Source organism: Thunnus maccoyii, chromosome 2, assembly GCF_910596095.1.
Source record: "Thunnus maccoyii chromosome 2, fThuMac1.1, whole genome shotgun sequence".
NCBI classification, from domain to species: Eukaryota; Metazoa; Chordata; class Actinopteri; order Scombriformes; family Scombridae; genus Thunnus; species Thunnus maccoyii.
Window position 1 is genome coordinate 24,388,550 of NC_056534.1, and position 16,921 is coordinate 24,405,470.

General features: G+C 36.8%; 1 protein-coding gene across 1 annotated transcript in view; it reads right to left on the reverse strand.

Annotated features, from left to right (window-relative positions):
* Window positions 1-279: 279 nt before the first annotated feature.
* Window positions 280-16,921, reverse strand: part of sorcs3 (sortilin related VPS10 domain containing receptor 3) — a 204,857-nt gene continuing 188,215 nt past the window's right edge. Inside the window, exons 23-27 of the mRNA XM_042396082.1 lie at window positions 9,982-10,113; window positions 9,783-9,882; window positions 6,626-6,731; window positions 5,129-5,289; window positions 280-3,903 (exon numbers count right to left, since the gene is read on the reverse strand). Of these exons, the coding sequence (XP_042252016.1) occupies window positions 3,845-3,903; window positions 5,129-5,289; window positions 6,626-6,731; window positions 9,783-9,882; window positions 9,982-10,113 (558 nt within the window). The 3' untranslated portion in view covers window positions 280-3,844. The remainder of the gene's footprint in view (window positions 3,904-5,128; window positions 5,290-6,625; window positions 6,732-9,782; window positions 9,883-9,981; window positions 10,114-16,921) is intronic.

Genomic DNA, 16,921 nt, shown 5'->3' on the forward strand with positions numbered 1-16,921 from the left:
TACGTTTTGTGGTAGGGATGGTAGGAAATAACATTGCAGCAATGTTACCATTCAATAGTAGTGCCGTATTTGGTTGTTTTGATTACTCCAAAAATTCTATAAGTACAGGAAGAAGAGGAAGAAATGAACAAAACTGGTGGTTTTCTTACCTCTGTGTGCTTCTCCACTGTAGATTACTGGTACATTAACTCATAAACCGAGCAGTTTAATTTGCAATGAGCATAATTTTCTTTCCACCCCTCAGTTCACAGGAATTTCATCACCCAGAGACCAAATGCATTGATGTACAAAAATACATTTATTTGAAACAATTTCAAAATGACAGTTTCTTTACCGTAGAAATATCGAAATAAAGATGAAACAGAACATTACTGATGATGCATGCATTGTAGATTTTTGTGCACTGAAGAACATTATAATGCTTTTGCCTTCTGAAGTATGCAAAAATCTTGCTTCCGTTTTTTAAAAGTATGGATTCCCCCCCAGAGATCTCAAGCTGGTTTTTACAGTATAATGTGGCATTGAGTTATCAGATGAGACAGAAATTTCCAGTGATCAAAATGGTGATTGAATGAACAATGAGGAAATAAACATCAGGAAATTACCCAAATTACCCATGAGCTTCTTTTACTGGTGACAGTTCCAATATATCTGTGCAGATATAAAGCACAACATTATCTGGTAGCCAGTCTTTCCTGTCTTTACAGCCTGTTATGAAATACTTATTTTCTTATCCAGCAACAGCTGCTACCAAGCATTATAGCCTGGTTATGAATACTGGACCAGTGTAGTTGTCATACATTCTTCACAATTCCAAAGGGTCCAAGAGAAGAAAAAACAAACAAAACAAACAAACAAAAAAACACAATAAAAACATGACTAGAGCTGTGGTTAAAGTTTTTGATATTTCTTTTTCTATTCCCCCTAATCCTGTTTTACTAATAAGTTTCAGAACAAAGTGACACCATCAAAGCCCCCACCCAAACAAAAATCCAGCCAAGCAAACAATCCTTTGCTCATGACATGTGTTGAATACAACAAAGCTATAAAACAATCTCTGTTCAGTGTGTATTCTGTCTGCAGTAAACAAGGCCTGGCCTGGCTGTTTGGTTTGAGATGAGAGCACTCTGTTCAAGGTAATGCATATGTGATGTGACAGCCTATATCTCTGTGCAGTGTTCCCCTGCCCCTCTCACTTCTCCCGCAAGCGCTGTTTACTTGAGCCGAGCATTGTGAGAACTCTGCATGGGGCATCCTCTGCTCAGCTGTCCAGCTTTCTGATTATTGTCTCGCTGGATACCAGGAGGCTTATACGAGTCAACTCGAGGCCACTTAGCTTTTGTAGGGCTGGAGAACACAGTGCTGGTGGAGAGTTGCATGCTGGGAGGACGCTACTACCTCATTTCAAACTAAGCAGAGAGTTAAGTGTTGGGTAGTGAAAGGAGCCTGATGGCACCAGGGAGAGTGGATTAATAACATAAAGCCAGCTTTAGTGTATTGTTTGTACACTATGAGATGTCTAAATAAATACAAATGCTTCTATTCTTCATATTTGGAGACAATATTTTGGTTTTGTTGGATGAACAAGACAGCAGTGTGCGGGCTGACAGAAGGAGCAGAGTGGGCAAATAATTCTGAAGCTCTGTAACAAGTGACAAAGTAAAGCACTCTTCATGCTGTGTGAAGGAAACACCCCAAAACCCTGAGCAAAGGACCCAGTAAGAAATACTGCACTGAAGGGGTTCATTCCAAATTACTGTTATATCCATTTATATATATATAAAAAATACAGAGTTGATAAATTTCTTCAAAAAGAATTTTTGATATTTGATATTAAATTCAATATAACATACGCATTGTTATATCCTCTAAAATACAAATATTCTATAGGCCTACTTAGTGTTGGGTTCAATAGCATGAGGCTTTAAACACATTCAGGTGGCTAAATATAGACATACCTAAGACTCAAATATTCAATTTAGCTCTCTAGTCACCTTTTGAGAAGGCAGACAATTTTCAGGTTTTGAGTTTTAAATCTAATCAGTGTTCACTGGTTATCTGGAAATGGGATGAGCAGTATAAAATACACCATGTTGTATCTGACATGTAGAAATCATGTAAAATACTTACTCTGCACACTGTATTTTTCATGAACTTCTTGATCACAAAACCAACAGTCCCAATTCATGATCATTAAATTGACAAGCTTAAATTACTGATATAACATGCATAAGTTTAACTGGGAGACTGACCACTGAAAATGACGTGATGCGATCAGCAAGATTGTTATAATTGACTCAACACTCTGTTGGTCCCGTCGACCTACAGAAACACACACAGTCCACTCACAATCCTAAAGTGGTGTTTCAGACTGATGTTTCTTTCTCCTCACAAACAGCCAAACCAGTTTGCAGAGAACTTAATGTTTCCAGATAATAGCCAAACATTTCATTTTGTCCTGTCATTAAGTTATTTATGGAATTAACATTAATTAATAGAAAATAATCTTTCAATTCCACCTGTAAAAATTCTGGCTAAAGATGAGAAGATTAACGTTATCTGAATGTTTTGTACAATAATCTTGCTAATTAATAATAAAAAAAGAGGGCTGAACGATGAAAAGAAAAAAAAAAGATTTATTATCATCAGAGTTTAGCAAATTTGGACAGGAACCAAATAAAGAATGGAACCTGCCTACTGGTATTTTAGAGGATATACATACACACACATATGTATAATATCACATTTCAGAAAGTTTTGGAATGACTGTCATCATGTTTGTCCCAACATGTGGATATTGTGATTTTGATCACTGGCAGCCACAATATAGTAAATATTTCATCCTGATTCAGCTTTTGTTCTGAGGCTAAATCAGAAATTTCAAAGCCATTGAATCAAAGGCAAAATTTAATGCAATGATTCCGATGACAAAATAATGCTTGGTTCAGGTAGTTTAAAGACTGTCATCTATGTAAAAATGTCAGACTATCTATTGTACTGTATATGTTTAATGAAAATATAAACACATAGAACATGTTCATGTTGATCCTTTTCATGTCATTTCCAGGGAAAAGGAGGGAAGTTAAAACTATAATAAGCTATTGCAGTTCTACCTGCATGAGCAGATAAACCCCCTGCTACTAGATACATGAATGAAGAAAATAAGAGCAGAACAGAAGTTTAGGCAAAACCGATTGAGCTCTTCTGATGAATGATTAGAAAATAACTATTTACAACACTTGCTTATCTACAACACAGAAATCGTGTCCTCAATTAGAACATGCACAAGTCAAGGACCTTATCAAAACAAAGTTGATTTCTTTAAGTTATGTTTGACTTTTTAAACACACTTTCAAAAATGGACCACTGTCAGATCTCCTGTCATCGCCATGGTACTCAGACTACGAGCATGTAGAAAGTAATAATATATACATTTAACAGAACAGATAATAATATTGTACATTTCAATAATATTCCCTGTTTGATTGAAGACTCATACATTATAGTCTATATATAGGCAGAAATGATTTTCAAAGCAAACTCCTTAGGAAATTTACATAACTCTTCATAGATTTCCACGACAGATATTTCACTCTGCAAATGAATGTTGTTATGTAGCATCCACAAAACAGAGTATGTTCGCCAGTAATTACAATGATCTCATTGAGTAAATTGACATTTGCTGCATGGATGTTGTTGAACTAGACATCCATGCAAGTCTGTATAAATGAGGTCCCTTAGAAAACTATTAACATCAGTTGTGTTGAGAATTACAAAACAGAAAAAGAGAACCCCCGACACTGTAATACTTTGCTCTGTACATAAACTGTTGCGCTCTCCGGCTTTACACACTAGTACAGTTTGGAATCTCCCTTGTGCTCTCGCAGGCATTTCCAACTCCCCCTGAGCAGAAACAAATGAAACAAAAGGAGACAAACAAGCCAAGAACAAAGACGCTTTAGAAACAAGCCAAGCCACGAACAAAGACATTGGCGCTTAAATGCCTGTAAAACAAATAACTACTTTGACACTGATACCACACATTAAGGTCCATTGTTGGACATTACACATTGATATATACATATAAATATATATATTTCAATTTGTCTGAACAGGGCTTTTCGACATTTGTTGTTATATCTTCTTGGTCAATATGAGCCACAACCACTTCACTACTGTCAAGTCAAGCTGCTACATGATTTCATAACTGACTGAATCTACTCTGTGGAGGATTACAGGTTGTATGCAAAAGGTAGCAATGGACACCCAACCCTAACCCAAGCTGAATAAAAATACAGTATTCAGCTGGAATTACAGCAGAATACTGATGTTTGGTGCTTGAGGGTGTCCATTTCTGTGTATGACCTGTTTCTTTTTTTCTACAGCTATTCTAAATTTCTACAGCTAGGTCAGAATCAGCTTGCAATCCTAAACTGTGAAACTACAGGAGCTTCAGCTGTCCTGTAAACTATCTCCGAGCCAGATGAATCCAGAGATTGCACTGACCAGATGACCTGCACTACTTACTGTTGGTAATGTAAAACAGACTGTGAGCATCATATAAGGTCAGAGTAAGCGGTATCTGACTAATTTGCTTTCGGCAACCTGTTGTTTTTGTGATGGACTGAAATATTTCTTTTAAACAAGTCATATTGTGACTAAATACTCAAGTAATTAAGGCCGCTGCCTCTGCGCTCCAGCTGGCCTAATGAATCCCGAGGCCACATGCTTAAATGTGTTGGTTTTATTAATTATTCATTGTTCTCGGAACTGCAAGTCTTGCTAGAATCCACTCTTTACTACATTAAAACCCTTCCAGTATTGTCTCTAATCTGTAGCTCCCTCTGCTTTCATGTTCTCTGAATAATTAAAAATGCTAAAAGGAGATTAAGTTGCCAATTCTCTGTTTATAAAATAATCCAAATTCAAATAACTAAAGTATGCCTAAGGGGTGAATGTGCACACATTTATTCTGTCTATTATCAAGTTGACTTTTACTCCAAAATCATCTTATGTATTCACTCGCCAAACCACAAGCCCTTTCAAGGAATTGGACAGGGAACTGTCAGTCTATGAAAATGTTCATGAATGAATATCTTCATTACCTTTATGGGAGCTTTTCACTTACTTTTGACCCTGGCATCCAGTTCCTTCTCCATGAGTTCTTTGGATGTGGAGAACTCACTCAGAGTGATTTTAGGCGTGCTGTCGCCCTGGCCCACTGAGCCAATCATCTCCTGCTCTTTCTCCTGGTTCACCTCAGCGTATATGTTGATCCAAGGTATTTTTCTAAGGATTTACGAAGGAAGAGAGTGATAAAAAAAGATGCTCAGAACAATGTTAGAAAACCATCTTGTCTTTCTGGCAATATTTTGTAGGAAAAAAAAATCTTTTGGTAACCCTTTATTTTACAGGTCTTTAAATTTTAAATACTAAAATATTAAATACTGATTTACGGGAAATTTTCTGTGTAATTAGCAGGTATGTTACAGTTCATTTTACAGAAATGGTGGCACGGTTTGGTCCAAATTATAAGAGCAAAACAGAGAAAGTGGTTGATTTATTTGGTAGGTGCAGATTAATTATATTTGGGTTCATACAGAGTTGTTAATTTGTAAAATTCTTAATTAATTAGATTAGATAATTACTTAAAAACTGCAATGATCACATTACCTATATACTACCAAATTACATATCCCTTTCAAAGAAATGTCCTCAGAAATAAGAGTTACACAGCAGCTACTTTTTAGGAAAGAATGCTAATATATTGTTTTACACACAAAACTACACAATAAAACTATGTTCTGTTAGTTAAAGTGATGTTAAGGGTCTAATTTATTTTAGCTCCCATGAATCTAAGATTTACCATTCTTTCTTAGAGTGAAAACAAACATGTTAAGTTTTTTCTCCATAAGTCATTAATAACTCTGAGATGACAAACTTTTGTTAAAAACCCATTTATGTATATCACAACTAACCTCAAAGAAAGTTCCTCTGTTTCATCATGCTGATATGGACACGCCAACTTTCCTTTCAGTTGTCTTGACTATAATTATTCCTCAGTAACTCATTTATAGGCAAATGACAGTGACAGTGGTATCTTTTCCCATCTGTATTTATAACCACTAATATACATCTTTATTTAGTCACTATCCAATTTATTTCCAATTACTATTCATTTTGGTTATTAATTGCTCTATTTTGTAACTGTGAGATTTCTTGAAAAATGCATCCTCTTTAGACTTAATAGGAAAAATTTCATATCCATAATTAATGACAGCTTTTCCATTTCCTTCCGACTCTTCAAGAGAATCATTTTGAGTATGAATTATTTATTCAGCAAATAACAGCCAAGGCACAGCAACTGCATATTAAATGGTCGTTTTCTCTGCATTTGATCACTGATTAAATTCCAATGCATGTGCCTCATGCATGCTGCAAGTATGTCTACAACCTCTAGGGGGATATGTCAAATCTCCAGACGTGATTGTAATTGATTGGTCCAGAATGTGCTGCTCTGGTATCATCAATAATGGATGATATAGTAATAGATATAAAGTATACTAGGGTTCTATATGATCATGCTGTATGTGCAGCAGGTGGAAGAAATCACAAAGGTGTGTACCTCTTGAATTTGTAGATGAGGAACACTGCTAGCCCCAGGAACACCACTGATAGAAGCATCAGCATAGCCGAGCTGCTGTGTCGAGGGTTTGAGTCCACCAAGGGTGCTGTGAGAGTGGGACAGAAGACAGAGAAGATTCTGCTATTGTTACATGTAAAAGTAAAGTAAAGTTGTCAGAATCCTGCATATAACCATGTATAACTGTATAACTGCATTTATAATTCTGGCTTATTTCCATCTGAATGGTCTAGATGAATGTGTATTGTCCCCAGGGTGCAATTTGTGATAAAATCAGGGTTGGGGGTGTGTTTTTGTACTTGTCAGGCTAAGAAAACAGTCTGCTTTGATGACAGACTTCTGTCTTTTTTATTCTTTCCTGTGGTAGGGTCATCATTCTACCACAGGATGTTATCACCTCGTATCTTACCATATATAATGTTTAGGCAGTTTACATTTACTTCACAATAATGTAAATTCATGTGTATTGTTCCCAATAATGAAGCAAAATAAAGTTAAGTTAGGTTATATTGAGTTGATGGATGCCCCATATACAGCAGTAGGTATATAACTATATAACTATATGTATATGTGTGGGTGTGTATGTGTATGTGTATATAAATATATACACATAGTAAAATAAAGAGGTAAAGTAATGGTAAAATAAATTAAGTTGCTGAAACATATAACCTTATACGAACACAATAGGATGTAAACTGCATATACTAACCAAGCACTTTATTGTGCAATCTAATGCAAACCAATACAACAGCTCTGCCATTAATTCTACTTTTACGAAGCTTCTACATTTTCAGTTTTTGTTGAGGTTTTCAGAAAGGTGATTATTCTACTGTATGTTTATTATTGAGGTCATAGGTCATGGGTGGTGCACTGGACTGCATTATATTGAAAAGTATTCCTAATATTTTGTCCTCCCATTTAACATACATGAGAGGGGCAAAATATTAGGAACATTTTTCAATCTAATGCACATCACCACAACCCACTACAACCTAATTGTGAAATAGCGCCAGTTGTCAGTTGAAATAGTGCTCCCATCACTTACATTGAAAGCACATTTGAAGGAGATCTTTTAACAGCCAGTGTGAACAGGGGGAATCATTATAGCGAGTAAAACCTGTTTCATTGTTCACATGGGCAACTAACTGTTGTTTTAAGACAGGCTTGAAAAATTGTGAACTTATCTTGTAACTCAACAGTGAACTTTGCCACTGGAGACAGCTGTTCATTCCTGTTTCTAACTACAAGAGCCACATTTCTAACCACAAATCTGGCCAGTTTTAAAAAGGAATGAAACTACAATTGTCCACTAACCTTAACCCAGTGGTTATTATTGTAGCCATGACGATGAAGGTGGCCTAACTTAAGGAAGTAGTACCTTTAACCCGCACTACATGTTTCTCTAACCTTAACAAGGTAACCATTTTAACCTAAACCATGATCTTTTGCTAACCCTAACCAAGTGGTTTTTGTGCCTAAACCTAACCAGACCTTAACCACAGTGTTGCCACATCATAAAATATTATTATTTTTCTAACAGTGATTTGAAACAGTTTTGGAAAGCAGAGAATGAGAGTGGTCTCAGACTTCTGGTACCCCACTGTGTATATATATATATATATATATATATATATATATATATATATATATATATATTTATATATATATATATGGGGTGATGTCCAAATAAGGAAATGCACATAACAGCAGTGCAGAGGAGAGACACTGAGATAGCGATGTAACCGACCTGCGTGCTGGTATTTGACATGTTTTTTTTTCTTTGTGAAAACAATTTTTTAAAGTCTTTGTATGAAATAAATGTTTGTAAAAAAAACACTATTTGTGCTTTGCCGAATAACGTATTTGTATTCAGGCCCATCTCTTTTATACATATATATATATATATATATATATATATATATATTCACAATAATGATGCATTAAAGATGCATTATAAGATGAGGCACGTATATATAATATCTCAAATGTCATGATTCTGATGCAGATAATTCATACATTTCAGGATTTAAAATGTTTAAATGCACTAACTTACATTTATCTCTGATTAATGTCACAGTACATGGTTTTGCTTTGTGTTCACCTTAAATTCTTCTCATTATTTTGTAGAGTGCAATAGTGTCTGTCATTGCAAGGAAATCACATTGCATTTTCCACCATTTCCATGTTAGCTCTTCAGCTCAGAGACAGAGGCGCATACGCTGGTGACCTTTCTCGAGCAGCTTGAAGGCTTTTTAGACCTTTTCTGAGGAGGTGAAATATAAAGAGGGATCCAGCTGGGTACACCTCCAATGTCATTAGAGTGCAGCACACCACAGAACGTCACAGAGCAGCACATGCCACCCTGTTAACACCCAGCACTTTGAGCTACAGACAACTCATGGCTGTGTGCCTCCAGAGAATGTGTGCCTAATGAAACCAGCCAAGCAATGAATACAGTTTAAGATCTGTCCAGCAGTAGGACATAGGAGACATAGTGAGGACTACTGTGGACTAAGCCAATAAAAGTGTAGTTTTCCCAACCAACCACAGTATTCACAATCGATGCACCTGCATGAATCCAGCATGGACTTGAAACTCATAACAGCAATTTGGTTTTTTTGGTGGAAGTGCATTTAAAGGTCTCAAACGTCAACCAACCATTCCATTTTCAGCAGTTATGAACTAAACAGTGCTGTTGACTCTTCAAGCATTCTGAATTCTGCCTCTGCCCTTAAATTGTACAGTGTTCTTTCTCAAGGACTAAATATTCAACATAATTATACTCAGTGTAACACTCATTTTGTGGTTGAATGGCTGTAAAAGAAATAGAACAGATGTTCAGCTTTTGATGGCAGGCATAAAAAATCCCTCGTCTCAAGGAGCTCCACTTAAAATCAAACCCCTCCCACACTCCCCTGTGTTCTTTTGCCTGGGATGGAGGGAGACTGACAGGAATTTTAATTGGTGGACCAAAGAAAAATTCTTGTTGTCAAAACAAGATTATTACATTTCTATTTCTTGGCACTTCAAAATGACAAATAAAGAATGCTAGTGCATAACAAAATTACCCCTGCAAGTTAATATTATGGCTGATAACTTAATGGCAGTATTGAAAGCAGTGAGAGCAAACGTTTCTTACCCAGCGTTAATTGTGTGTTGTACACAATCACCCTTACACCAGGCTTCAGCTCAAACTCCACCAAATTTTGGTTCAGTGCACTTACAATTATGTCAGACACCTGTTAAACAGACACAGCATGGTATTTTCAGTCAGAATAATACAGCTTGATATGATTTCAACAATTTGTCATGTAAAATGCAATCATAGTCTTCCATACCTGCTCTAGCTCCTCCTCACTCTTTTTCTTGCCCTCTGATTGGTTCTTATGAGGTAACAGGAAGAGCTCAGCAGCTGTTGGAACTCCTGGGAACACAGCTACCAAAACCTGCTCTTCTGGGAAGTCGGACACCTGTGGTGAGGCAGGAACATGCTCCATTAGCTATCACACTGTGACAGGTAGCTTTAAAAATAAAATAAAAAACATGTGTCTTTGTGCTGTCACTGCTTGGCCCATAAAATCATGCAATTACATCAGTTTTGTCACCCAACTCATATGAAACAAATTACTAAGTGAATCTAGAATAGGAACTGCATTTATCTTTGGCATCAAGACTCTGACCTGGTCATTTCTGCCAAGGATGCACCAAGTCCAGCACAGCTAGGAGTGGGGAGTGACAATAACTTCCCTCTAGGCACAAAGCCTCAGAGCAAATGAATGTGCACAACACCAACAGCTTAAATACACCACCCTAATTAAAAGAGTGCGCTGGATAAATGTTGCAGTGAGAAGAGTATGCCATGTGAGTGTAGTGGCAGACTCGAGATGACTGCCTGAACTAGCTTTACTGCATTAAGTGTGCAGTTGCTGTAGTCACTCCCTGCTGCAACAAAACAGGCCAGTTTCTGTATAACAACTGTTACCAGACAGCAAATGATGACTTTATGGACTGTATTAAAGCAAGGCAAGCAATTTTTTTATTTATAGAGCATGGTTCTTTAAAGTAAACTCAATGTGCTTTACATGAAAATGCAAGTAGTAGGTCTATACCTTTTCAGAAACTGCAAGATTCTGCATAACCTTCCATGAAAAGTTACTTTTCAATTTATGTCCTTAAATTCTCATTCAAGATATAATTGCCTGTCAATGAGTCTCTGCTGGAAGATAAGTGGTTGTATAAGTTTGGAAGCTTAAGCTAGAAAAGCAGCAAAGGTTCAGGAGTTGGTCCTGAAGTACCTGATTTTTTCAACCTCTTCTCACAGACTTTTAGATGCCTTAATGCTTGCTTGTGGCATTACATGTCATTTCTGTCTGGAATATGTTTTCTTTTGACACATTTTGAGTAAATGCTTCAAACATACAAAGTAAAAAAACAAACCCAAATCAAAAATAACATTTGAAGTATTACTGGTGTTGCTAGTTATTCTTTTTTTAAAGGTTGTGTTTTAAAAGTGAAATCCACATTTTTATGTCAGTTACTAACTGACAAGACAGGCCATGATTTTTGAAGGACAGCAAAGATTTTGATTGAGTATCAGTAAATAATGTGAATATATGAAATGTAAAATAAATCCATAAAATCAAAGTGATCACAAACATGATGAACTGTATCCAACTGTTCTCTCCAGTTTGATTTTAGTATTTTAGTACTATTTGAATCAGCATTCACCAGTGCATTAGTGTATTAACTTACCATCACCGACAGGCAGTGAAGTTACTATTTTCCCTCACAACTACTGCTGTTCTACACTGTTCTTTAATTGAGGGAGGGAAGCAGAGACCAAAAAAGAGATAAAAGAGAGGCTGTGAAACTGAGAGAGAGAGGGTGCTACAGATACTGATAGCAAAATAGTGAGAGACACAAGGACACAGAGTGTTAAATGCATAATGACCTTTATATCTAGTCTTCCTCTAGTCTAGTAACACATCAGGCACCGTGTTCATATTGTACAAATGTGTAAAATGTTCAATGCCAGGTTAAGGTCAGGTGACTAAACTGAAAAACTGGGATTATAGTTAAATACTGTATTGGTCTGAATATAAGATGGGGATTTTTCCCTGGAAATACATCTGAAAAAGTGGGATCATCTTATATTCTGGGTCTAGACAATTAGGTGTACTCCTATACGGAGTATTGCATTATGGGTTGTTTGTAGCATTAATGTTGCTAGGCTAGCGAGTGTCTTACAGTCTGTTTATAGTGAGTGTGTTAGAGTCAGTTAGCCCTAAAAGTGTTTCGTTAGTCCAGTTTAACCTGCAGGAGTTTCTGAAGGTTCATGTAATGTGTTTTTCTTCCATGGAGGACATAAATTCATGATGATTGAAAACATGTCCAAAGCAACTTTCGACGTCTCTGCTGCAGAAACGGAATATGTCAACCTGCCAAATACCACTGTCACAGCTGATAAGGAGCTCAAAAAGACAAACAGTCTTATAAATGCTAACTGCCAGAGAAAATAATTTTTGACTGCTTCCAAGAGTGTAGTAGGAGAGATTTTATTATTATTTAAATGTACATTTATTTAAGCATATCATAAGGTAAAACAGTCATGGAATGATTACAGTGACTGAATGTCAAAGACTAACCTGCCTTCAGGCAAATAGAGGTCATTCATAAGAAACAAACAATAGAGAACAAATTTGGTGAAAGTTTTCTGGCTTCATCTCAATTTCCATGGATGTCAAAAGCTTATTTTTCTTTTTATAAAAAAGGTGAAGCCAAACAAATGTTCTGTCTTTTTTGATGTTGTTTTTTTTTTGTTTTCCAGAAAAGGATTTTTAAGCCTTAAGTTTATACAAGCATGGAAGACAGAGTCTAGGTGGTGATCACTCTTCATTTTAGAGTCTGTGATGTTTTTATGTTTTCTCTGTGGCCTGGGCAGACAATGGAGTGGGTATAGCCAAAGCACATCAATTATCAAGCACAAAAATCACTATCTGAGTACCAAAGTAGTGAACAAATGATAGCTGCGGGCAGGACTTGCTATGAGAGAAGGGGTGGTGGAGGGGGAGATAAAGTGAATAGGATGACGGAAGAGGCAATAGCCCCTGAAAAAAAAAAAATCAATACACGCGGACCATGTTTGTTCTCATTGCAATAAGTTATTAGTTTAAAAAGCTGGCTGGCTGCTCTGGAGTGCTCCCTTTCAATGCCTTGCAAATGTACTGCTGGATAAAAAAATCAGATTGGGATGGTAAGTAGGAAGGGAGGTGAAGCCTGGCTCAAGTTGGTTTGATAAAAAAAAATATTCCACAGTGCAATATTTATGTGCAAGTTTATTTGAAGAAATACTATTTGAAGAAGCTCTAGAGGGACTCAGCATGGAAGCAAAATCATGTGCATTCAACTGAAAGGTATTATCTTTCTACACATTCAATACATTTTGTTTTTTGCATGTACAACTTGTTTTGAAATGCATTTGTTCTTTTTTCAAATAGATCTATGTATATAGTATTTTTGGCATTTCCATATGTTGTTTAGGTAACACTGTCACCTGGATAATCCAGTATTCATGCTCAACTAACTGTCAACAAGAATAGATGTGTGCTCCAACAGAAAAGGAAGTGAGTTTTTGCCTTGCACCATTTGAGCAAATTGATTCTCCCCAAACAGTCAATGTACCAACTTCACAGACATTAGCTGTAAGCTAGCTAGAAACTGACACTCAGTCTGTGTGTGAGACTGTGTCGGTGTGTGTGTGTAGCAGCTTAGCCTCTGACTGATCTCACCAGAGAACTATTTTTTTTCCTCTTGTCTCTGCACGTTTACAAAATCGATTCTTAAAGTCCTGGGATAAGGAAGAATTTTTACCTCAACTTGAAACATTTTGAACTCGCACAGATGTGTCTTTGTCTCAAATTTTACGGTGCTGAGCATATTCATACATATTTTCAGTCTTTTCATTAACTTTACATGCAATCGTGGTACTTCTAATAATTGCATTTTGTCTGAGCACACGTTAAGAGTCTACAGCCAAGCTAGCCTCTCTGTGAGGCTGTTCTTAGGCACACCAGTGCTTTGAATTAAATGCTAATGAAAATGTTAACATGTTTATGTTTAACAGGTAATATTTACCTTGGTTGTCCTCTTCAATGAGTTTTTGCTAATTAGTACTAAAAACAAAGTACTGTTGAGGCTGATAGGGAATGTCATTACTTTTGCAGGTATTTGGTCATATATTGGACAAATGCACATTTTGACCTGATGTTGTCAGGCACTAGAGGACGCACCACCAAAGTTATTATGGTTCATCTTTTGGGAAAAATTATGCAGTACCAAATTTAATGGCAATCCATCCAGTTGGACCTTAGTCAGGAAATCACTAAGATCATGGGGATTCATTATCTGGGAACCCTGAATGTCTGTATCAAATTTGATTTGTGCAAATCAATCTTGACAGTGTATGGACATGCTTTATTTCACTGGATAATTAAAATTTATAACCTACTGTTGGTGCCAGATGAAACATGAGTCAAGCCAATAGGAATCATCCTCTGGGGACCTAAACTATGTTTAACACATTTTATGGCAGCCCATCCACAAATTGTTGAGATATTTCATTCGAAAACCAAAACTGTCAACCTCATATTGGCGCTAGAGAAAAAGTTAGGGGATTACCAGAGTCAGTAGGATTCATCCTCTGGGGACCATGCACTGTATGTCAGTACCAAATGTCATAGCAAATTTCCAATACCTGTTGAGAAATTGCTGCCTGGGCTGAGGTAGCAGAACAAGGGACCAACTGACTGACATTCTCATTCCTCGAGCTATGGGCTAGCATTACTACAAAGATGTCTTACAAACTGTAAGCTGATGTGTTGCTCCCACTTTGCAGACTATACAGTATAACACTTCCACTGACCTCTAACACTAACTTATGTATTTATAAAATGAATCCTAATATTAGTTGGGATCCAGATTGTTTTTCAGTTGTTAGCAGAATCACTTAAAAACCCAATTTTCATTCTAGTCATTTGAGAGTAAGTTAATTATCAAAATTGCAATTGTTCAACAGAGTGAAAAGAGGAAAATATCACATTACTCTGTGTGATTTACAATACATCAGTTTGATGAGAAAGTAGTTTGTGCCTTAGGGGAAGCAATAGGACATGATAGCTTGATAGCTTGCATTAACCTTCAAGGGAAGCTGTGGGGGAGTATGAACATTGTAAACGCTATGAGTTTGAGCTGAGGGAATGTGAGAGGGAGGTGGCTGGAGATAGACAGTGGAATGAAATAACCTCTATTACTGAATGTGCATTCAGGACTAGTAGAGGCAGTGGCACTAAAATGAGCCTAGGTGAAAAGTGCAAAGTCATGACTTGAAAGATTCAGCAAGTGGGCTAAGCGGCACAGCACCCCAGTTAAATGGACCTTGACTTTAATTGCAAGTTGTTCCCTTTCTCATCTTCTATTTTATTGTTGGGGAGTTGTTTACTATGTTGAAAAGCCATCAGTTCTGTACTGACTTCTGTCTCAAGCAAGAGTTCTCAACCATAACAAAATAGAGGAAAAATAACCCTTCCTGTCACCACTTGGATAATATCTTTGATTGGAAATGAACTTTGTGTCATCTCCAGCCTCATAAACAGGTCTACAGCCCCTTCATATGGGTAGTGATATCAAACTCTAACAGGATAAATTGAAAAGATGAAAACAAACAAAAGTGACATGTCAGCCACTGTCCACAAGCATAACATCATAAAAAAAGCACATATCGGAACTGTCATCATTTTCACCTACTGTTCCATGTTAATACTTCACTTCAAGGGAATGCTGTAACATTGGTTATATTCTGTAACCTTAGTTCTATGATTACTGGTAGAGCCCCTCTAATGTGGCTCTATAGATTTAGCCAATCATTTTTGCATAGTTGGGCACTGAAAACTATGAATGCATATGATCAGTTGATTAGGAAGAGTCCTTTCAAGTGAGCAGGGGTTCCCAATATAAAACAGCATGACTGTACCTGGCCCTCATATAATCTAATCTCTAATAGACAAGCTTTTTAATATAAATTCCAAATATTGATTGTTGATGATTGTTGTTAATGACACTATGATTTCTCCTCACTAAATACAATAGGCTGGAAATTAACAAAATTGTAGGCGCTAACTATGATGTAATGGAAGAACAAAAACAAATTTACAACTTATCACATGACCACAAACTAATTGCCACATTGCAAAGCCCTCTGGCCTTCTGAGAGTCTGGGGCCCCTGGGGAGTTTGTTTTTTAACGTGCTCTAATATAAAGCATAATTGTCAATAAGATAATGGTATTGAACAAAGTACCTTTACAAATAAAGCAGAGAAAGGTGTGACAGAGTATACACTTTTTATATAGCTAACAGCAGTTATTTGAACCATGTCAATATTGCAGCCCTGTGACAAATACAAACACTTGCACAGTGTATACTGTTAGCAGCTTATCATACAACCATAAAATAATTACAGTGGTGCAGCACTGTCCACTTTTTGTAACTATCTAGCCATCTACTCAACCCACCCCCGAAGCAAAAATCATCTTATCAAGTCACTTTATATTGACGTAACTTGAACTGCGTTACTTCCCTGGATCATAATTGCTACGGCCACTGGATGGCTTAAACATAACTATAGGTTGTTTTTGTTGGCCTGAATTTTAGACCTATATTGTCATTTCTCTTGTGAGAATGGGCTGTGAATTACACAAGCCTTTCATAGCTTGTGAATGCATCAACAACCCTGGTGATTAATTTAAGGGTGAAATTTACAGCTTCAGTCCAGCGAGTTCAAACATAAACAAAGCCAGTGTGTGTACAGGGTGCTTAATATTGATTCAGTCTAAACAATGTAGCGGAAAGGTGTTACCTCTGCTCTTGATGGAGAAAAGCAATTTCTCAATATAATTTCTTAATACAATAAAAAAAAGTAATATAATGAAAATTGAACAAAACTTCTTTTTCAGGCAAATTATTTTACTTTAAATGACATGACAGTCCAGTTTGAGTTGTAAAATCAATCGACTCAGAAGCATAGGCGTGTGTTTGGGTTATCTGGGTTATTCATGAGATCCCCCTCAACCATTTTAATATTCTTCCAAAAGCGCCCACCTGCAGCTCTAGCATTCAATATGTTGGTAAGATGCCCGAGAGCACAGCACCACCAAATGCAGTCCACCACTCATAAGCTGTGAATGGGGAGATGAGTAGCACTTAACAATGATGGGTGAGCATCC